Genomic DNA, 21,993 nt, shown 5'->3' on the forward strand with positions numbered 1-21,993 from the left:
ACTAAGGTTACTCCCCACATCTACTGATTACGTTTTTAAAAATATTATTTCTTGGTTGGCTTTCAGTGAATTAATATACTAATCTGAGGTATTTTCCGAGATGGTATTTTACAAAAGTTGTTCCTTTTGTTTCAATAACAACGAAAACCGTTACTGGAAGTCTTGGCATTTGCACAAAAACTTCTTCAATGTTGTGGGTGCCACCGTGAATACGCTTTGTCGTGTCCACGTCAGGTTGGTTTTGCGTGTGTTATTGCATATAGGTAGGGTGTAACAGTTTAAAAGAGAGTTTCGAACCGAGAACTTCTCTCTCATGTTACGAAACTGGGGTAATTCACACACAGGTCTCGAGTCGAGGAACGTTTTTTTTTAGGATATGAAAAAAGTAAAAAAAAGAAGGAAAGAAACGTGCTATAAACAAAATAAAAGATGAATCCATAAGAAATACAGGATGGCTCCAAAAGGGGGTACACTTATGCAATTTAAGACAAAATGCTGGTTGGCGGATCTATTTTAAAGTTTAAATGAAAATCATTGACCAAAAGGCTGTTTGTTTTGAGGTGACATAAAACCAAATCAATGTGGTCTCCTTCATGTCTTATGACTTATTGGGTCACACGTGATCAAAGTACTCTGGATTGCGGACTTCAATGCCACCACTGATTTATCGCGTTTCTAGTTGACTTCTGCCTGAAGTTGCCTGAAGGTTCTCACCTTGAACACCTTCCTAAAAGCCAAGATTACATTCACTCCAAATTTGCAATGTCCGAGGATGTAGAAGAAAAAAGTCGGTCGATCGACTTCAAGGTACGTTGTGAGTGACTTTAAAACCCGCAATAGGTAACACAAATTTCAAGACAATATCTATCAAGTTTTGCCTCGTACACGCCGAGGGTATTATTTTCAGACAATCTACATACACAAGTATTGCACCCTTACGTAAAGAATAATAGGACAGAATAATGATGTTAACAATCGACAATATGACATCGATGAAAATGATATTGATATTGATGATAACCAGCGCAAAATGAGCTCACTCCCTCACTGAGCCGGAGTGACCAAGGTGAGTTTCATTAATCGTCTCGTTTTCTCGGCTCGATGCGTGAATGCCACGTGTCGCATCATGCTGAAGTAGCTGACAAACTTGCGGTCACAAAGCTCGCAGGGTTCATTCCTTTCCATGGGCTCGCGCACAATCCGTTCCTTCTTGGCTTCTAAGCCCTCCTCTTCACCCTCCTCACTCTCTTTGTTGGTCTTAGGTGGATCACCCTCCTCTTCCGTACTCTCTTGATTGGAATTGGAATCCTCCTTCTTGGCTGTGTCCTCCTCGGAAGCCTCTTCTTCACTTCGACTCCGCTTGGTCTGAATACGGGCGGAGGTCCGAGTCACCACGCCCCCATCTGACCCAATGGACACGGTTTTGAGACTTGATTTCCATTCGGTGTCATTCTCGCCCGTGGAGGTGCGTCGAACCACCAGATTAGCTGCATATCGCCGTGACAAATGCTCCTCGTCGTCTTCGCTCGAGGAGTCGGTATGATGTGGATCGCCCGTTGCCGTCCCATGCAATCGAGAGTGGGACGAGGAGGTGGGATGATTGTGGGTCCGGGGTCTCGTGAGGAGTTCATGCAAACGACGGCCGGCTTTGGTGGGTGAATGCGGGCCCTGCTGCGAGATCTGCGGGTGAATCACCTCGGTTTCCCGCTCGTGATCGTCCTCGATGACCTCGAGATCTTCCTCTTCGAGGCACAGATCCTCGCTGACACTTTGGTTGTGAACCATCTCGGAATGGACATTGAGGATGGTCGAGGACGAGAAGGTTTGCTGGCAAGTGGGACACCGTACCGATCCATCCGTGGTCTTGGCCTTCTTGGGCGGGGGTGGGACGGGCTTGGAGGGCGGGGAAGTCTTCTCTTGCTGGTGGAGGTACTGAGCGGCGATTTGCTGGTTCTCGGGTTTGCCGCGATTGGGATTCTTGGACCAATGACTGTAGTCGTCGTGGAACTTCTCGCGATGGCGATTGAGGGTGGATTTGACGCGGAAGGACTTGTTACAGTCCTCACAACGGTACAAACGCTTGTCTAAGAGCTCGGCCTTGACGTGGCCTTGCTCCTTGAGAAGGTCGCCGTAGAGATGCTCGCCGTGGAGCACTTGCAAGTGCTCGATCATGCCCTTCCGATGACTGAACTTTTTTTGACAGATGGGACAGAAGTATTCGGATTGCTCTTTGGCATTGACCAACACATGCTGCAAAAGGATATCTGTTTCAGAATTGGCCACATCAACCCAATAGAAGAGGGATGTAGCTTGTGGTTTAACTCACGGGTCCGTGAACTTTGGCTGTGTGATGGGCCAGAGCCTCATCGGTGTGGAAACCATTGGTCAGATTGAACGCGTCACAAATATCGCAACCCACCATTCTGCAAGTAGGTAAAAGGTATATCATTTTGTCACGTTATGCCAATGGGTGCAGATTTCTGGCAATTAAAAAAAAGCGGAATTCGGAGCCCCAAAAACCGGGCAAATGTATGTTAACAAAAAAAAACAAGTTGGCAAATGAGCTTAACATGGCAAATAAGTTGGCGAATAAGCCTTCAGGGACTAAGCTTTCATTCTCAAAGAAATGTATTTTACCTGGTACCTTATTGCCATGAATATTCAATATTAAAATTGTGTGTGATCTTCTTCGGAACTCATTGGAGCACTGAAGGACCAATATGAAGTTGACAAAGTTTTCATCATTTATTCTATCATTTGATGTTTTATGTAGCTCTTTCTTGCCCTTAACCAAATCCAGACTAGTAAGTATAGCTTTGATAAATTTGCACTCCTAAAAATACTTTGAGTGTAGAAGAATTGATGTGTTTGAACTTTTTGGAAATATTCGTTAACAAGGATAAAAAAATGAAAGAAGCAAATACAAATAGTTGAAGGGTTAGAGAAGAACATGAACTTAGACGGAAATTCAAACAGCGCCACAACTTTTAGGCTGCTAGTAACATCGACACATCCGATTTTGCTAACGAAGTTCATCCCCTTTTTTTTTAATTGTTAGCGATATACTGTGATTCCCAGTAGCGCTAAGGAAGTCCGCAATAAAGAGAAAAAAAGTAAAAAGTTCACAACACTTTGCAAATTAGCACTTGTTGATTTCACGCGCCCGATCGCTTTTTTTTTTTATGAGAGCAGGGACGCAATTCAAGTGCCTGGGTTATTTATATTTAGGGCAGCAACTGAGCCCCAAATAATGATTCGAGTCTGGCCAGACTAATTCTTTGGTCTCGAACTGTTTTCTATTACAAGTTGGATCAATTTTGTCTTAAAGGGATACGAGAAATCTTACTCAGTTTAAATATGCTAGTTTCCGTAACCTCGTCTTCACTAAAGTCCTTGGCTCAAAACCAAACACCCACCATTAGGCTGGCATTACGCGGGCATACACTTTGAACATTCATCGATGAGCTCTCCTAAAACCCATTGTAATATCTCCTCACGGTAACCACATGATAATGTATAATCCCCGCTAATAAAGACCGCTCACTTGGTTTCGCGATGTGACGTGGATCGCCAATGGAGCACGAGGTTCATTTTGCGTTTGAAGCTGGTGCTGCATGTCGGACAATGGAGCATCTCATCCTCGCCGTGAATGTCCACCAGGTGGCGCTCGAGTAGTCCGTAGAAGTGGAAATCCCGCCCGCAATCCTCGCACCAACTGGGAGCCTGCGGATCCATGGGATCCAAGGGAGCCACCGGCGCCACCCAACCGCTACTCACTAGAAAAATCAGAAACCCAAAGCATGAAATCCAAGGAAAAAGAAGGCTAGGGGTGGAGGGTGAATCTTACTTGCGGTTCAAGTTGAAGGGTATGGCCCTCGGAAGTGAAAAGATCGGGATATGTTCTCCCTTCAGCAATCTGAGGATCCGGTCCATTCAGTCCTTCCAATGTTTGTTGTTGTTTTCTGGCTGGGTTTTAGTGTGTCCATATGCGTCGAGAAAAAAAAGCGCAAAACTGGCGTCGGAAATTGTGCGCAAGTAGCAGTTGGAGGAACTTTTTTTTAGAGTCCATCAAGAATAACATTTTCGATCTGATTTACAAAAATGGAGATGTAATCAAAGTTACACAATTTCGTTTTTTCTCACAACTAGAAAGGTAAGGAATCCTCATGCCTGATGTTTTTTTTTTGACACCAATTGATCGCATCAAAGCCAAGTAGGTGCTTCTTGTAGTTTGTTTGGGAGTTGATCATAAAAATGCTTAAACCTTAAAGTGTCATTTGCTTTTCTGATTTTGATCTTGAATGCACATAATGTTTTTGCATACTTTCTACTTCTACAACGGTATAATAGAATGTATTGTGTGTGTGTTTTTTTTTTTTTTTTTTTTTTTTATTCCTCTCTTGAAATTTACAAACAAGAATTGAAAGTATTTCCTCTCTAGGTATAAGAAAAAAGCGCAAAATATTTGCTCTAAGGTGCAAAATGTGGAGACACTGCTCGTTTGAAGAGCTTGGCTTTTCCTCTTTTCAGAAATAAACAAACGCCCTGAAACCAAACGGAGTGTTACGCATCAGCTGACTTTTAGCAACCTCTCATACTAGTTGCTCTTGGGAGGCATAAAAAGCAAATGTAACCATGACTCTATCTAAATGGAGATTATAGATTAAGTAATCGCTGTAAATTTTTTTTAAAAGAAAAAGAATTGCAATATAACAGACGGATTATGTAACACAAAATCAACCATGACGAAGACTCACAATAAACATTAAAAAACCTTATAAAAAGTTAAAGGCTAATCACACCTTTAATGAAAAGTGAGGGTAGTTAGCGTCGTTTTTCCACGGCCGGCAAATGAAAACATGGCGGTATAAGACTGCCAGTATTTATTCTTAAACGTGGTGTTCCCCTAGGCCTGCAACATTCATAGTTATCTTGTTCAATATTACCTAGCCCCAGGGCATTAGCAACGAAATTACAAGTAAAGAGATTACAGTAATTCGTTCCTTTTCTTGAACAAGGAACTGTAATTGCGTTACATTTCAAAATTTTGTAATTGTAACGACCCAAAATCTTCAAGAATTACTCGTTACTCGTTCCTCTTTCAGCTTCCAGCATGGCCTTTAACTTTTCGTTCATCTCGTAATAGCTGAAGAACCTTAAAGCTCAACAGGAGTTGCCATTTTTAGTAATTCCACCTAGCAAATTTTGATCAAAGAAAGTCAGGGTTGAAAATTGTGTTTGCTCTTAACCACTCTGAAGGTGTTATTGGTTTTGAATCTCATTGGATTTGCTACTTTAGGGTTTACATCTTCTCAATCAATTTCCGTTGGACTCAAGCACGGAAAATGTCTCCTTGGCTTGAATATGATGCTTCAAATTTCCAAAGCATTGGTCGTTCCTTTGGAACGACCAATGCCCTGTCTAGCTCTGATCTTATGTAATAGGGTTCATCGGTGGTGTTATCATTCTTAATCATTTCAATGATTGACATCCATTGCTCCTTAAGTCCCTTTTAAAAGTTAACGTTTGGAAGTCTGAAAATATGCCTCCCAGGGCGTAAATAATGTGAGAGGAGCCGTCCATTGGAGCCGTCGTCTTTTCTCATGGATCGCGTCTTTTTCCGGCCGAAGTTCGTTCCCAGATTTGAATGGCCCGGCTAACAGGTCTAAAATGAAGACAGACTAATCCACAGGGTTGCTATTTTATACCACAACGTAGACGGACCTTACCCTTTCCGGCCTGAAATGACATAGCTTAAGCATAGTCGGTAGCATTTTTTAGCTGCCTCATGGACTTAGCACGCTTCATCATTCTAAACGCTCATTTTGGTCCGGTGAAAATGATCCCATTCCACTCGTCTGCCGGGTCTACCTATCCAAACTGACCCAAAATGGTCCGTTCTGGCCAAACTGATAGGCGACCCCGCGGATTTTTCCTGGTCCAAATTGAAGGAGTGATTTCTTAGTGAACCTGCCCGCCCAGTAGGAGTGTGCGGCATCCGGTGGCGGTGAGCTTCAAGTGGGCGTCGAGTGACCAACCATGGCTAGTTCCGCCCCTCGCGCCGCCTCCAGTCTACCCGGAGAGGAGGGTGCTCAGGCTTCATTGACGGCTCAATGGGAGGCTCTGGGCTGGCCCACGGGTTTGTTGACGCCGCAAAATCGGGATTTCTGGCTGTACGCCTTCAAAAAGCAGCGAGAAATGCAGGACAAACTTGAAGCCCTCTTTCAGGTGAGACCGGGCTCCGACACGCCCCATCTAGTCTAGACCGCATTCCGTCCCGGATGAAAGGTCCGCCCAACCCCGCACCCTAAATATAATAGCCATCAGATGCTGAACTCAAACTCATGGATAACTCATTCAATATCCATCCATCCATCCCTACATTTGTGCAATTGGAGGGTAAACGTTATTCTCCACCGATTAGTTGGCGGTGCTACTTACTAAACCTAACCTAACACGATATGAATAACCCTTCAAGTCTCCTTCTCAACCTTGCAACATTTTGCCACCAATCAGAAACTGAGCACCGCCAACTAATCGGTGGCGAATAACGATTATCCAATTTGGGTCCTGGTTGGGTTAGGTCTAAAATATTGCATTGATTACCCAAAAAATTCACTCTGCACATGCGTTGGGATGGATAACTTGGTTATCTATCTATCCATCTATCGGTCGGTCGATCTATCTATTAGCCCCGCTGAAGGTTGGAAAGCCATTGGATGGACCTGATCTGAGCCTCCTCAATCTGGGAAGCTGGGCCTTAACTAATGTTCATCATTCCCAGGCTCTTGGCTGCGGATGGGAGGGTTAGGTGAAGAGCCCACCACAGGTTTAGGGGTTCAATTCGAGTCCAATGCCCATTCAGGTGTCCCAGCGGGCGCTCTTTTAGGTCCCCCTATCGTTTTCATCATAAGCTTCAAGGTACTGCCTTGGATACTAAGATGCAATTCAACATGAGTACGAGGTCTTAGAACCCCATCGCCTTTGGGGGGCTGAAATTGAATGAATGGAAAGAAATTCCGCCTAATGACCTTGGGGTCGACGCCATTCAATACACTCCATTATTCGAAGATAATGGGGAGAAATATATTCAGCCGGATTTAGGGGTGGTCGCCAAAATAATGGCCACTTCGATTACCATATCCAGTTCAAACTTCTTGGCTGTATCGGAAGTCCAGAGGTAGTATTATGATGCTAATAATTCTGAAGTAGTCTATACAATAGCCACAAGTTTCAATTGACAAGCATTACTCGGAACTTTTCAAGCATCGTTTAATATTGTTGTCACCACTCCGAAACTCCCTTCGGTGTATTAGTAGACTGTAGAGAGGTGAGTTTTTCAAATACATGAGCCAACTAGATTTGATATTGGTAGAGACTGGAAAGGATGACCCTATACCCTATCCAATAATCCAAGAGAGTTACGGAAGGTATCTGATGCTGCACATTTTTAGCAGCTTGGTCCAAATGCTGGTTTGTACACCAAGAGGAATAACCACGCTCAACACGATTGATTGGTTTAACTTTTGAGTCCGCGGACAAATATTATGATTATCAAGTAATTCATGTTCCAGCCGAGCCAGGAATGGTTGGAGGACGTCTTGGAAACGGCCACTGGTCTCTTCTACCCGGCCAAGACCACGAATCGCGGCAAATCCAAGAAGGCGTCAGTGGTCTCCACCAAACGTCGCAGTTCATCCCTCATGGTTGGGTAAGCCGACCGTCTCTCTATTTTCATTGACTTCCATCAAAAGGAAACGAATCAAGTCATCATGTCTGAACTTTTCAGTAACTTACCCAAACGAGGTCGTATAAGCTCAATCAAGTCCTCGGTACCAGAAGAAGAGGCTCTCGAAGAAGAGGTGGAAGAAGCCACGGAACCCGACAATGACAACGACAAGGAGAATGAGGACAACGGAAACGAATGGGAAAACCTAGACGAGACGAATCCCGTTCTGTTACCTCGAACCCCCGCCCGAAAACAGGACAAAAACAAGAAGAAACTCGAACCGGAGGCCGAGATCCCCAAGGCAGTGATCGAAGAAGAGGCGGAACCCGCCCCTCAGAAACCGCCTCGAGCCTCGATTCGTCAAAGTAAACGGATCAGCCGAGCAGTGTCTCAGAAGGAAGAACCGATGTTGAGGCCTCGAGCCAGTCGACTGATTTCCAAGAGCGAGCAGATATCCAGTCCCAGTCAAAATGAGGCCATAGTGTCGCCCAAAGTGCGGAGAAGTGTACGGAATGGCCGCACTGCGGCTGCAGCGGCCAAGTCGAATATTGCCAAAAATATGGAAGAGCTATCGAATCTGGGCAAGAAGAAACGTCGTCCCACAGAAAAAAGCCATCGCAGCACTGTCCTCGACAAAGAGATTGAAGCTCGGAAGGAGCAGCTTGAAATACAGAGACAACTAGAGGCAAAATTGCGGAAAGAAGAGGAAGAGGAGGAACAACGCCAACGACAAGAAGCCGAACAGCACCAAAAGGAATTGGAAAAGAGACAGAAAGAGGAAGAAGAGAGGAAGCGTCGAGAAGAGGAAGAAAAAGCGAGGAAGCAAAAGGAAGCGGAGGAAAAGCGAAGACAAGAGCTTTTAGCCGAAGAGGCGAGACAAAAATTGGCCGAACAAAAGAGGATCGAAGCGGAAGAGAAGCGACAGAAAGAGAAAGAAGAAAAGGAATTGGCTGAAAGAAGGAGGAAAGAGCAGGAAGAAGAAGAGAGACTGCGCAAAGAAAAGGAGGAAAAAGAAGCCGAGGAACGACTCCGGAAAGAAAAGGTGGAAAAAGAAGCCGAGGAAAGACTCCGGAAGGAAGAGGAGGAGCAAGCTAAGCTAAAAGAAGTTGAAGAGGAGCCTCAAGAAGATCCAGAGCCTGAGCCAGAGCCTGAGCCTATGGTTGTGGATGATGACTATGAAACGGCAGAAGACACCACAGAAGAGGCAGAGGACAAAGAGGAAGAAGAAGAAGTGGAGGAGCACGATAGCACTAGTACAACAAAGCCTCTACCTAAGCCTGTGATCAGTGAGAAGCAGCCCGTTAGAATTAAACGCGTGCCCAAGCCCAAAGAGCTTACTTCCATGTCCAGATCGCAGGAAAAGGCCAACCTCCGCAAGATGCCCTTTAGCACCAGTCATCTCCACACATATTCCTCGGAAAAGAAACGCCTTCCTTCCACTTTAAGCGGCTCGCATATTCTGTCCTCGGAAAGGGCCTTGAAGACCCGAGCTCCGTTGTCGAAATTTCTGGGCTCCGCTGAAAAGGTCAAGGTGAACGGCCTCATTTCCAGTGCTTTCAGTTTCTTACCTTCAGCGGTCAAGGACAAGAAGCCGACGGCTGAGGAAATCCGCAAGCGGAAGGAGGAAAAGATCAAGGAGAAGGAATTGATGAAAGAGGAACAGCTCCGCGAAAAGGAGGAACTCCGGAAGCGGCAGATCGAGGAGAAGAAGGCTGAGCGCGTGGAAAAGATGCGCAGGGCCGAGGAGTCTCGCAAACAGCAAGAAGAGGCCTTGAAGAAGAAGGCCACGGAGAAAGTGGTCAAGGCTGAACAAGCACGTCTGGACAAACTAGCAGGTACGGAAGAAAAAGTCATTCTTAATCTTCAAGTATTGTGTTTTAAGCCTAAAGTTATTTTAGATTTAACAAAAGTTGAAAAATATTTTTTTTTTAAAAACCATTAGCCGACAAAAAAAAAAAAGATCCTTTATGAGATATTTTTTTCTAAAAAGATATTTTCAAGTTAACTTTTTTATTTTGACTTCAATGACTAAGGATAATTTATTTCAAATGGTTGTCGTTGTTTAGAAATTCAAAAATTCAAAGAGAACCAAGCCAAACGCCTGGACCAAGAGCAAAAACGTCGAGAGGCCTTGGAGGAGAGGCGAAAATGTCTGGAGGAAGAGGAGAAGCAACGCAGACTTCAACTGGCTGAAGAGAAGAAAGAAGAGGAAGCTCGATTGAGGAAGGCCGAATCCCATCACAAACCTGTTCAGGTGAGTAATTTTGAAGAGCGTTTATTGATGGCATACATAATTTGAAATACCTTCTGTTTTGACTACCCCCAAACTAAAGAATTGACAATCTGAACGGATTTGACGGAATGAAGAACGTGTTGAAATCCGTTCTTAAATGGATTATCATTGTAAAATAGCACCAGTTGTTCTTCGTTGGCTGATCGATTCTTACGACATTGAGTGATTTGAGTTTGTTACTTAAGGAGAAGAATTCTTTTTTTTTTGACATTCGTTCTGATCTATTCCTTAAATGAAGAAGAAGAAAAAAGCTTGACGACGACTTTAAAATTGTCTGTGTGCTAAAATGAGCCTGTCCAAGATTAAGACTATCGGCGCACTAAAATGACTGATTCATCATTTAACAAAAGGAAAGACTCGCGAGGCAAATGAACGAAATAACTCTTCGAGACTCGAGTCATGTCAACTTGATTCGAGTCTTACAAAATCTCGAAAAATCATCTCATTGACTATTTACAAGTCTGAAGTCTCTCCCACGAATCAGCTTATGACTACTAGTCCCTAGAAGTATGTCAGATCTGAATTAGGATTGGAATGATGCAAACAGACCAAGTTGTTTTTCTTATAGCAGCATCATGAATTGAACACCACTTATGAAGCAAACAAATCCTCGGACAGTGGAAGTCTGAATTCGACCTTCACCAAGGGTCCGACCTCCTCTGCCCCTGTAACACAACCACAACAACCTCCGACCTCCTCCTCCTCCTCTTCAACGGTGCCTACAAGCAACCCAAGCAAGCCTGCAGAGTCGTCGTCGAATCCGGATTCTTATGACATGACTCCGGCCCGTCATGAGCTTCCACCCGAGCCTCTGGAGAATCCCAACAATTATGACATTAATGATCTCAGATCAGATGATGATACTGACGATGAGGACCAACCTCGGAAAATTCTCCCGTCTTGGGCGTCGGGTAAGTTCTCAAATAAAGGTCATCATCAGTTCGTGTCTAGTTCCTAGAGGAACATGATTCGAGGTCAATGGCTTTTAGATTTTGGATACTTGCTCATCATACCTTACCTTGGAACACGAAGTATTTAGTGTTTCCAAAGCATTTGACTTACCCTAGAACCAAGTAATCAAATCAATTAGATTTACTTTCGGCACAGGAGTTTGAAACCACGATACCTAGGGAGAAGAGTCTTGCCTTGTTCTTTCTCGCTGCCTTTTGGACCACTCGGGTTATACCAGCTCAAAGTATAGGCGGGCATATACTTTTTTACAACCTTTTTTGGAACCACTTCATTGATTTACTTTGAATTTGTTCTCAGTCAAGTAACCGTCATTTTACCTTCGCAACTAGTTCCAAGTTTGATAAATTCCTGCAAAGTCCAGGAACTCTTGCGATATCAGACCTTGTCATTCCATCCATCTTGCTCTTTTTTTAGGACACGCCTTCAGAACAGCTTTGTTGACACAATGTTACAATCCACCTGATGTGGACCATATCTTTGATATGATCGATCTGCCCGATCTGAGCACCATCTTCAAGGAGCAGCGCAAGCGCTTTTTCAAGCGCACATCCAGTGCTCAATGGGGGAAGATGCCCACATCCTACAAATTTGCCTCCTGAATACCTCCCGCAGATATTCAAGATGACACTAACCCTCAACCCCTAAACACACCCCTTGAAGTAAACCGTCTGTGAATAGTTCCTTCTATTTTGCCAAACTTGTGCTTGGTCCATAATACAAATAAATAATCGTACTCATCACTGAATGAACAACTCAAGCTCGACGTTTTCTTCAATGGCTAGATGATCAGAAGGGCATTATTTTTAAGTATGTTATAGATTGAAAATCTTAAAATCTGTAAAGATGAACAATACTCGTAAGTCGGTATAATAGAATACTCTGCCTTAGGCTGAACAGTAATCTCTCAAGCTTCTACGAGTACAAATGTTTTGAGAGACAAATTGCAAGCTTGCCCCCTTTAGTAACAGGAAAGTCATTTCGAGGGAATGGAACAAGATTTCACACAATTTTCCCCTCAAGTTGCCAAAAAAATGGACAAAACGCAACCTCAAAAAGCGAAAGAAACGGAAAATGTTGTTGGAATTTCTCATTCATATTGTGCCCAAAGGGCACGAATACCTCAATCCAGATTTCAAATTTCCAAGATCAAGGTAAATTTACGCTTAAAAATTCTTTCCTTTTGGTTGGAGTCTGACACAGCATCAGCATTTTCAAAGAAAAATAAAATACTAAAGATAACCCACTTCGGGTTCAAATATATTCACGTAATCCCTGCTATATTATTGCCTTATCGGGAAAAAAACAAGCTTTTTCCTGTCCTGTCTAATAGCCTAAATCCATATCGTCGATATCGTTTAGTCCTTAGTTATTGCTATATATATTTGAAGTCATAAGCTGAGGGTGGAAGTTTATCAAGCGATTCAACTCGGATTCGTCTTCTGAATGCGACCCATTCTGTCGAGGCACTTCACTAAGATCCAATTGAGTCAGTCTTGCATTGCCCAGTCCGTTTGTTCCATTTGGAAGCGGCTTTAAAGGCCTTTATTGTAGTACACATACTCGGTAGAGCTCTTGAGCGCCCTCAATTTGTCCTTGAGTTCCGGTTCCAATTTGTCCACGTGAATGGAGGCCCTCTGCTCAAAAATGGCACAACACAATGGGGTGGCAAATGTGAGGATGATGCCGCACAACCCGATTTGTAGGGGCGCATTGATCCGAGGATAACGGGCCAAGATGCCTCTCTTCTCTAGACTGTTCATGATCAACGGGATGATGACCTGTCCAAGCACATCCAAAGACAGTTATGTGGAGCTCTAAAGGGAGTATATTTAAAGTATTCAGAGCTAATGCTTACCATCCCTGGAGCTGCCATGCACACCCGACTCAAGGCCACTTTGGTGATGCCTTCACGGGCAGCATTGGGCGAGAGACCCACTTTCTCACCGGTGGGAGTGAAGCAGGGCACACCTGAAATCGTCATTACAGAAGATGAATTCATCTTTATAAAAACATAAGATATTAGATGTCATAGGAGAGAAGACAGAAATGTGAAATATAGTTTTTAATAGGACACACATAGTTCAGGCCATCAATTGGGTCAAAGCAAATGTTGTAACATTTATGGCTCATTTTTGAAACCAACATGCCAAGAGCCGGGATCAATTGAATTTGTAAATACGTATGTACTCTATTTTAAAATGCGCATTGTTTCACTTTGATTTTTTTTTCATTAGTGGTTTTCAAATGCTTAGGTAATGATTGGTCTTTCGTTATCCTACATTATTTTAAAATTTTCTTTACAAACAATGACGTGACGTGACTTTAAAAGTAGTATAAAAAATTTGATACCGTATGAGCTAACCTCTGCCACAGATTGAAGCAAAAAAGTATTGATGTCATCTAGTGAGTTATAAAAAATATCAAAAAAATATAGTTAGGCAATCAGCTTCTTATATGTAAGTGGTTGATCCTTGATGTATTCTAGCTTCACAAAGTACACTTAAGCGCTGCAATGATTATTTTACCCCTAGCAACGTTCTAGGGGGATGTGTGGGAAATGACAAAAAGCATATAACTCGAGTCTTCTTTCACTGACCTTGCTCCAATTCACTTCTCCGCATCATGGGAATGTTAATAGCGTTAGCAGCTGACACGGCCACAAATGGAACGAGACGGCCTACCAAAGGAGGCAAGGACTTCACCATAGCGTTCAAGGACAAGGCCGTACCCAGAGCTCCGCCCGTTGCGGCCAAATACGATGTGACCAAGGTGTTCTGGGAGATGGGCGAGTCCCCGGCACGGTTGGTATAGTTGACCAGAGCATTGAAGGATTGATTCATCCATTGCCAAAACACAACCTGGTGATTGGTTTATAATTCAGATTTCAGCCACATTTACAGATAATAGATGTACATTGAGTGACTGAAGAAATTTATTGAAGCCAAAAGTAAGCATATTGCTACGTTTTAAAATGAACAGCATTGTAAAAGGTAGCAGAAACTGCCAACGACAAAGTATATTCATTTTTTTAATATTTCAACAAATTCACAAGGAGTAACAAATGCCTTTTTTTACATTTTTGATGGAAATTTTTTTTGCAAAGGCAACTAACTTATTTGGTTGATCGGGAAGTCTGAAAAATTGCCTAATGCTACGGGGCAATTTTTCCATATTTCTTAACCTGAACAAGCTTCTCAAAATACCTCGAGACCGTATTTTTTAAAAAGTTTTGGAGACTTTTCTATGCGCCCCCAGTATTTCTTGAAATATAGAAATGCATGGCGCCTATTCCTCTCCTTGAGTTTAGATACTGATTTAGTTAGGTGTTCTACCACCTAAGAGTATTTTTAATATGTCAAATCATATTTTTCCCATGGTCTCTCAAGGTGTCAGTGTTTCACCGTCTTACCTGTGGCGTGGTTTGGTAAAAGGTCATCATGCAGCCCGTGATGGACATGTTCATGGGCACTTGAGCCGACATGCGGCCGATGATGAGCATCTTCTCGCCCGTATCCGGATGGAAGGCTGAATCGTACATGTGTTTGGCCTTCCAGATCTCGTCATCGGACAGGTCCAATTTTTCACCGGTTCTGATGAAAGCAATAGAAAAAGATGCGAATTTTACATGAAGTCGGTACATATTGCTGCAAACTTCTCTAGGAGCAGCGAGAAATATTGGGTGACAAATTTCAACTTTTGTGTTTTTAATAAAGTAGAATTAAAGTTGTTTTTCTTGTGGAAATTAGCTATTTGTAGGCAAATTTTTCCACTACGTTTTCTTAATCATTTTAGAATATCAATAAACCTTAAATACGAACAAATTCTTCAATAGATTTAGTTAAGACCAATACCACTGTCGAAAGTTTGATTTTTTTTCCAATATTGAGGCTAAAAGATACTGTGTGTGCGACAAAAGTTAGATATGAAATTTGATACTTAGAAAAGAGCAAAAATACCAAAAATAACAAAAAGGAGCAAAACAAAAAAAATATATGTTTTCTAAATGTTCAACTTTTTTAAGAAAGAGATCAAAAATTAATGATAAAAGTTTAGCCAGTGAGACAAAACGATGAGAACATTTAAATAAACAAAAAATGCAAAAGAACGTTCTTTTAAGAAAAAATAATTTTGCCCTGGTGATGATTCTCTTATTAAACTGCGCTACGGATTTTTCGAGGCAAAAGGCGATTGTGATTTTATAACCGATCATCAGAGACTAATCTTCCACAACAATCACAGCTGCTGTCGATACGATACGACAGCTTGTCATCGAGAAATCAAAAGAATGTAGCACTAGCAGCGCTGGCTTCAAATTTCGGTGTCAGGGTGTCCAGAATGGGTACAAGACTCTCCAAGATCTGGAGGAAATTGACTAATTTCTTCTAGCATTAGAACACCCCTATATTATACTACCCCTCCCCCTCCCCGCAAAGTTAACATAAACTAAATGTTATGAATTGGACCAATCTGTGTCTAATCAACACTTCCCAGAGGAGCTTTCAAAATGCTTTGTCGATTTGGCCACCCTGGGCCGACTCTTTCTCTTATGCTCTTGTGTTGCTCAGTCACTCGCTTGCTGGCTTACCCGTCCTGTCTCACTAGTAAGACAATTGACACGGTGGTTGAAAAGCCTTACTACAGGTTGGCAGAAATATCCAAATGAGTCTTGTTAACTTTCAGGCATCAAAGCGTTTAATGGGAGCAATAATTCAGTAAAGCGATAAGATCAAAAGTGCTTCTTATGCATTTGCAAGATATAATAAAATGCTAAGAAGGGATCGTGTACTTCTCTCAAAACTTGATAAGGCTATTTTACCACCATGGTGAGATGGGTCAGGCAAGAGGAGAGGAGACAACTGCATCCCAGAATCATGCTCTATCTACTAGGCAAGAGACGCTGATAGATGGGTGGGGAGTGGGTGCATGCATGCCTTCATCCTTGTTGTAAAACATTACCACCTGATAGTGACCCGCTGGCCTCCGGGCCAAGCTGGCAGAACGGCACCAGGTGTGGCTGTTTAGGAAGATTAGTCTCTGATGATCGGCAATATTGTGATTTTGGACCTCCCTATAATCGTTGGGTTGCTTATAAACGGTAAGAAATGCAAAAAGGGGAAAATGCAAACAGGTATGTCAGACACCTGTTACAATACAACAAACACCCCGGTATGGATCCCTGTTCTACTGGGAGATATCAGGTAGATTCAGACTGTGGTTACTCCAGATACCCACAACATTTCTTCTCAATTCGTGTGGTCAAGGTGTGGAATTTTTTGTCGTTGGACCTTCAGCTACTGGAGTAGTCCTTGAGGACCTTCAGGTTTTGGGTCTCCTCGTTTGACCTCTTTCCCCTTCTCAAATGCTTTTAGTCCGTTGACAGGTTGCTTTCAAGCCTGCACCTTGCGTTTTCCTTTAAACATTTTCCTCGCAACCTTCATCCTAACCAAGACTCTATAGGGCTTGTCAAGTGAACGCGTTCATGAACAACTGACGTTATTCCATGGAGTAAAATCGAAGACAACATGCCCCGCCAAACCGCACTGTGCATGCATTGGATTTTGACATTTATTCCATTTTACATGCTTGTCTAGGCAATTAGCATTGTGGTATTGAGCCAATTTGATTGTGCGTTAGCTGATTAACACCAAACATGCTCTGTACCATGTTTTGTACCACAACTTGCTAAAAATCACTCGATTATTGAAAATTCAATAGGCGAATGGTGCGAGTTGACTGTGATATTTGTCTTAGTTCTCCCTCCTCAAAATGCCCAAAATCAGGGTGCCGGACCACATTTTTCCTTGAATTTCCTTCACTTGACATCCCCTATATACATCAAATTTGAGGATCTGAGTGGTCTTTACAATACAATACAATATTTCGTGTAGCGTAAGTGCCCTATAGATTGAAGTTACAAATTTGCTTTATTCGTGATTTTGGTAGGTTGCAATCTTATTCTTACCAATCCAACGTTGATAGGTTCTCTATTAATGATTATGATGAGCAATCAATTAGCAAATCAAACCTTGAACATATGGCTGTTTCATTGAAATCCAAGTAAATCGACACATGAAGCTTGGGCATAAAACAGCCCCACTAATCCTACTACGCCCTCTGGTCAAATTAACATGAAAACAAATCATCAACTTGCATTAAATCAAGGCAGCTTACCTGTATTTGGTGACCACCTCTCTGGACCAATCCAATTGGGCCGAGGTACAAAAGAGATTCATGGGATTGGTCACCGTGAAGAAATGTCGGGCACGCCCGGCATAAGTAGATTGGTCCCATCTCGGCTCATCCAAATTAATTCGGGACATGTTGATCAACCTTTAAAAATCCTAACGGAAATAGGATTAAGAAAAATGCTACAAGTCAGTAAAATTCACAGGCTAAACACGTTGAAGCCACGGGAAGTGAACCAAAAAAGTAACACTTGTGCGACATGATGACGCATTATAGAAATACAGCCTCGTCAAATATTTCGCTCACAGACTTCTATAATCTGGACGGGAGTTGGGCACTCAAGAGTCGAGTCGTTAGACGTTACGGGGTATCAACATTGAGTGACTGGTCCAGGTCGATAGTTATCTTGACCTCTAGTCACTCACAGCTTTCTACAACGATGATGCCAGGGTAACAACCTTGACCAATTCAAAGACTTTAGGGGTATTAATTTAGACTTACTCCGAGGAACCAAGTTCTCACAAACAATCGAAATGGGACTGGGAATCAAACCTGTTTTCGAAAACCTGAATCTGTAGATGAGACAGATAACAAAATTGGCATCGAAAACACCAATAATATCAATTGTTTTTACAATCTAGGTTACACTTGACAGCTAAAATTTCGTGCTCAATTTCAAAGGACAATGGCACACAACGATCTATAACATCCGTAACTAAATATTCTGAATTACCTTTGATGGAGGTTTGTTGTTGTCCAGTAGTTAATACACACATCCGCTGGGTGCGCTACTTGTGTTGCATGTTGCTATTTCTCTTTGACTTTCTTCGTGTTTGTTGACCCAAGGTTTTAATTCGAGTCGAAGGGTTTTGCGTCAAGAACAACTTGCACATATTTCTGTACCCTATCCCGAGATCCTCATGATTTGAAAGCACTGTGGCAACTCTCAAATAATTCAATGGAGGTGACATCTAGTCTGGCAATTGAAATGATATTTTATTGCAGAATTAAGAGGTTGCAATACCACAATTGTTTTCCAGCAGGATCATTATCTGCATAAAAGCCAAATTGACCGCCCTTTTATGGAAGCAAATCTCACAGTATCATTGCAATTCATTGTAATGGCCTCTAGAGTGAAGTTGCATTCTTTCCTTTGTTCTGGAATGGTTTCAACATTGTCCAATTATTAGACAATTGAGGTGCAAAATTAAGTCTTAAGTACTGCCAACTACCTCTATTGGTCACATGTTTTTGTACAAAGCAAACGTGTCTTTCTTGTCACATTATAGGTTTTAAAGTCTTTACCAAAAGGATAAAGACATAGAGAAACCAAAAGACCAGAAAAGATCAAGAAAACCATTGGAGACTCATGTTTGAGCAAAAATATATTCACGGAACCTCAGCTCAGAAAGAAACGATGAAAACTGGCCAGATGTATTTCCACTGAGTAACTAAAACAAAGGCCGATCCCACTCATGCTCAAGACCGTGAAGACCCTTTTTGATGAGAAAAAGAAATTGCTAAGCTGGGTTGGTTGAACTGTCACCGATATGGGAAATCAATCGTGGGCTTGGGATGGAGGTGGAAATGGCATATTTTGTTGGGCATGTTTGCATTGGGCACGATTTGGAACATCCACAACAGACAGAGGGCTCAATTGGGTATGAACCAGGAAATATTCTTTATTGGCATGCATAATTATGCACTAACAAGTTTTCCTCTTTGCTCATATTATCAGGTCCTTTCATAACCCCACATGAATTTATCATACTAAAGGTTATTAAAGCTTATAGTTGAATTTACAAATGCATCATTCTCATATGTTAAGAACTCTTGTGTGTACCAATCGAAACTTTTCAGTTAATAAGTGCACTTTATGTCAAAAGTCCTTAACAGAGTACGAATATCAAATGCGGACAAACCAAATGAGGCGTTTAATAATTTAGATCTTAAGAATTTGTCAATCTCTTTAGGACAAGACAATATTTTGGGATTGAACGTGAGGGAACACCGTTTAGCCGAGCGAGTTCGAGACATTGAGGAGCAAAATCAGATTTTGAGGCATCAATTGTCACTCTCTCAGCATCAATTGATGTCCTATTTGACGGTAAAGAACTCCATTGAAGATGCAGACACTAATGATGACATTGATGAGGAGCAGGAAGTGGAGGCTTTAGATCCCGAATACGATCCACCAACCTCCAGAACCATCGGTAACAAGCGGCCTTGTTCGGACCAAGTAAAAATCAAAAATCGATATTATTAGTTATGGTATGTTGGTAGAATACTAATTCAAGCTGATTTTAGGGCCATGGATTGCCCAAATGTGAGACTTTGCACATTGCCATTGTCTGTTCCGGTCACAATACCACCCGATCCGTGGTGACCTTGATCAAGAGCATCTTGTTTTTCCGCAAGCATCCTATTCATTTCCACTTCATAACTGATGAGCACTCCCAAGATATCTTGGAGGTACTCTTCCAATCTTGGGGTTTGCAGCAAGGTGAGCAACAATCCATTGATTTCACGACTTGATCTGACCGCTATGTTTTGATTTCAAGTCTTCATTTCCACGTACCTGTCCAAAGATGTTGAGGAAGACGTGTCGTGGATCCCAAATAAGCATTACTCTGGGATCTACGGCCTCCTCAAGCTGACTTTGCCCAAGATTTTGCCCGGATCCATGACCAAAGTCATTGTTCTGGATACGGATGTGATCTTGAACACGGACATCTCGGCTTTGTGGCGGTTGTTCCGCGAGTTTGCCACCGAGAACGTGGCGGTTGTTCCGCGAGTTTGCCATCGAGAACGTTCTGGGCATGGTGGAAAACCAGAGCGATTGGTACATTCCGGGCAAGCTCTGGCGAACCCACCAACCTTGGCGGCTCTTGGGAGGGGATTCAATTCGGGTGTAATTCTCATGCACTTGGAGCGACTTCGGTAAGGCTGAGGGCAACATCAAAAAACAAACCTCATTGCAAAAATGTGATCATTTTTTTGATCTAAGGTATTGTCTTGTTCAATCTTTTTTTTTGTTTGCTTTTTCACGGGCTTTTCTACCCGCTACAGGGCATGTAATCCCCCGTACTAATAAAATGAAAGGTCATATTTCGTCCATATTTTTTTTTACCTTTATAACTTTATTTGATTTTTTAGATAAAACGTTTTCATTTCACTTTTTTTTTTTTTCACTTCTGTGATGTTAAAAAAGCCTTCAAATCAATAATGATTCTATCAGCACGTGTTCTGAGACAAAAATGCTTTTCAAAAAGAACGTAAAAAGCTCACTTTCAATAAAAAGAATTTAAACTAATATTCAGCTAGTAACTAGCAAAGTTGAAATCAAAAGTTTTTCGTTTCACACATAAAAAAGAAGCTGATCACTTGGTTTCTTTTATCGGCTACAAAATTGGAAGTTTTCCAATTTCCAAGGAGAAGGTTGTAGCGCATTAGACTAATGCGTGACCGAGTTGATCTCGGGTTCATGGGTTCGATCCCAGGTCTCCCCCCCCCCCACACACACACACACATACAAACCCTGCTTCTCTAGTGGATATTTGCCTCGAATGGCAACCCTTGAACCCAAAATGGGCCCCAAATCGCCATGTGCGGCTCTAATTGAATTGACAGTCATGTACGACTATATCCAATTGGACATGCTTCTCGCAATAAATTCTTTATTTCAAAAAGGTTTTGATATTTTTCACTGAGGTGACCCATTCGTAGCTAGAGGAAGAGGGGAAATTTTGCCCAAATAATTGGCGCAAGTAAGTTAAATACAATTGTCAGCTATGTTTTTAAAACTGTGCTCACCAAAAACCACAAAACAGTTTTCCTGTTCTTGCCGTTCGAAAATGACATTGTTCCTTGAATTTAGGTGCATTGCTAAAAAGCACAAATTGCCAATTCAAACCAATCAAAATTGTCAAACTAAAGAAAACTTACAACAAGTTGTACTAATAATAAACCAACTGCCAAATCAAACCTTTCTCAAAGGGAACTTTTAGACGCAAACCACACCCACAGACAGGGAACCAAGCTGATATGGACACGATACTGCCTGTCGGAATTTTATACGGACAATGTGATGGCTGGCTTCGCTGGCCGGGCGAGGTCATTCCTCCGACCCTAACACCCAAATTACAAAAATGAATAAAAATTAAAAAACCTCACAAATATATGGTCTGGAAACACTAACCTTCCTCTGCCTTTCATTCAAGGAAGGAAGGATAGACCTTCTCTAAGAAATCATGGTTTACTTGCAAACATGAATTGGTCCCAGGTTTGGCGTTTGATCGCGGAAAAAGATCTGACCACCTACTACATCACAAACTTTGGCTGATCAAGACATCTTCAATGCAGTCATCAAAGAGCAGCCTGATCTAGTGTTCCGATTGCCCTGCCATGGAATCTTCAGTTCTCGGACAATTCGCTCTCCGAGCTTTGCTACTCGACGCCCGATCAGATCAAAGACCTCAGTTTGATCCACTTCAATTCACCCAAGAAATTGAACGTTCAGCACCAAAAATGCTGAATACTTCAGGAATCAATTCTTGACGTTTCAACAATATGATGGCGGTCTGCTTCGACGAGAATTGTACGGATGTCAGCAAAGATCGGCTCAAGAGCCCAAAGCCGAGAAAGAGATACGTCAGTCATTACTTTTGGACACACTGGGCAATGATCCGGTTTGTTACGAGATGACCAAAGCCAGCACCATTAACTACAGGCACGTGGGAAATTGAGATCTTTTTTCTCCATTATTGGCCCCATTTACCGACAGCTACACCCTATTACTCGGTTTATGCTCCAC

The 21,993-nt window shown here is 42.3% G+C and overlaps 4 protein-coding genes across 9 annotated transcripts in view; 2 read left to right on the forward strand and 2 right to left on the reverse strand.

Moving 5' to 3' along the window:
• Positions 1 to 863: 863 nt before the first annotated feature.
• Positions 864 to 3,977, reverse strand: LOC131878146 (zinc finger protein 345-like). Its single transcript, XM_059224044.1, has 4 exons — positions 3,848 to 3,977; positions 3,545 to 3,776; positions 2,327 to 2,423; positions 864 to 2,250 (listed from the first exon to the last, which is right to left on the reverse strand). Coding segments are annotated over exons 1-4 (1,536 nt in total). The 5' UTR covers positions 3,849 to 3,977; the 3' UTR covers positions 864 to 1,044.
• Positions 3,978 to 5,914: 1,937 nt separating this feature from the next.
• Positions 5,915 to 11,751, forward strand: LOC131878521 (golgin subfamily A member 6-like protein 25). 3 transcript variants are annotated; one of them, XM_059224512.1, is made up of 7 exons: positions 5,915 to 6,228; positions 7,575 to 7,711; positions 7,790 to 8,771; positions 8,811 to 9,564; positions 9,796 to 9,983; positions 10,591 to 10,933; positions 11,409 to 11,751. In XM_059224512.1, the coding sequence occupies exons 1-7, from the start codon at positions 6,040 to 6,042 to the stop codon at positions 11,591 to 11,593; spliced, it is 2,778 nt and encodes a 925-aa protein (XP_059080495.1). In that variant the 5' UTR covers positions 5,915 to 6,039; the 3' UTR covers positions 11,594 to 11,751. The 3 variants fall into 3 exon arrangements, with proteins under 3 accessions (XP_059080495.1, XP_059080493.1, XP_059080494.1); XM_059224510.1 differs by having other exon boundaries at positions 5,916 to 6,228; positions 7,790 to 9,564; XM_059224511.1 differs by having other exon boundaries at positions 5,916 to 6,228; positions 7,790 to 9,564; positions 10,594 to 10,933.
• Positions 11,752 to 12,224: 473 nt separating this feature from the next.
• Positions 12,225 to 18,053, reverse strand: LOC131878523 (sideroflexin-3-like). Of its 4 annotated transcripts, none has more exons than XM_059224514.1 (6): positions 17,914 to 18,053; positions 17,166 to 17,335; positions 14,404 to 14,584; positions 13,591 to 13,852; positions 12,850 to 12,962; positions 12,225 to 12,772 (listed from the first exon to the last, which is right to left on the reverse strand). In XM_059224514.1, the coding sequence occupies exons 2-6, from the start codon at positions 17,312 to 17,314 to the stop codon at positions 12,527 to 12,529; spliced, it is 951 nt and encodes a 316-aa protein (XP_059080497.1). In that variant the 5' UTR covers positions 17,315 to 17,335; positions 17,914 to 18,053; the 3' UTR covers positions 12,225 to 12,526. The 4 variants fall into 4 exon arrangements, with proteins under 4 accessions (XP_059080497.1, XP_059080499.1, XP_059080496.1 ...); XM_059224516.1 differs by having other exon boundaries at positions 17,166 to 17,324; positions 17,914 to 17,966; XM_059224513.1 differs by lacking the exon at positions 17,914 to 18,053 and adding an exon at positions 17,682 to 17,838.
• A 652-nt stretch (positions 18,054 to 18,705) lies between these two features.
• LOC131878525 (xylosyl- and glucuronyltransferase LARGE2s-like) overlaps positions 18,706 to 21,993 on the forward strand; it is an 18,837-nt gene continuing 15,549 nt past the window's right edge. The window contains 10 exon segments of the mRNA XM_059224519.1: positions 18,706 to 18,841; positions 19,154 to 19,419; positions 19,488 to 19,683; positions 19,742 to 19,949; positions 19,984 to 20,060; positions 20,063 to 20,120; positions 21,426 to 21,510; positions 21,512 to 21,581; positions 21,584 to 21,702; positions 21,704 to 21,909. Of these exon segments, the coding sequence (XP_059080502.1) occupies positions 18,787 to 18,841; positions 19,154 to 19,419; positions 19,488 to 19,683; positions 19,742 to 19,949; positions 19,984 to 20,060; positions 20,063 to 20,120; positions 21,426 to 21,510; positions 21,512 to 21,581; positions 21,584 to 21,702; positions 21,704 to 21,909 (1,340 nt within the window). The 5' untranslated portion in view covers positions 18,706 to 18,786.

The sequence above is a fragment of the Tigriopus californicus genome, chromosome 3, assembly GCF_007210705.1.
Source record: "Tigriopus californicus strain San Diego chromosome 3, Tcal_SD_v2.1, whole genome shotgun sequence".
In the NCBI taxonomy this organism is placed as follows: Eukaryota; Metazoa; Arthropoda; class Copepoda; order Harpacticoida; family Harpacticidae; genus Tigriopus; species Tigriopus californicus.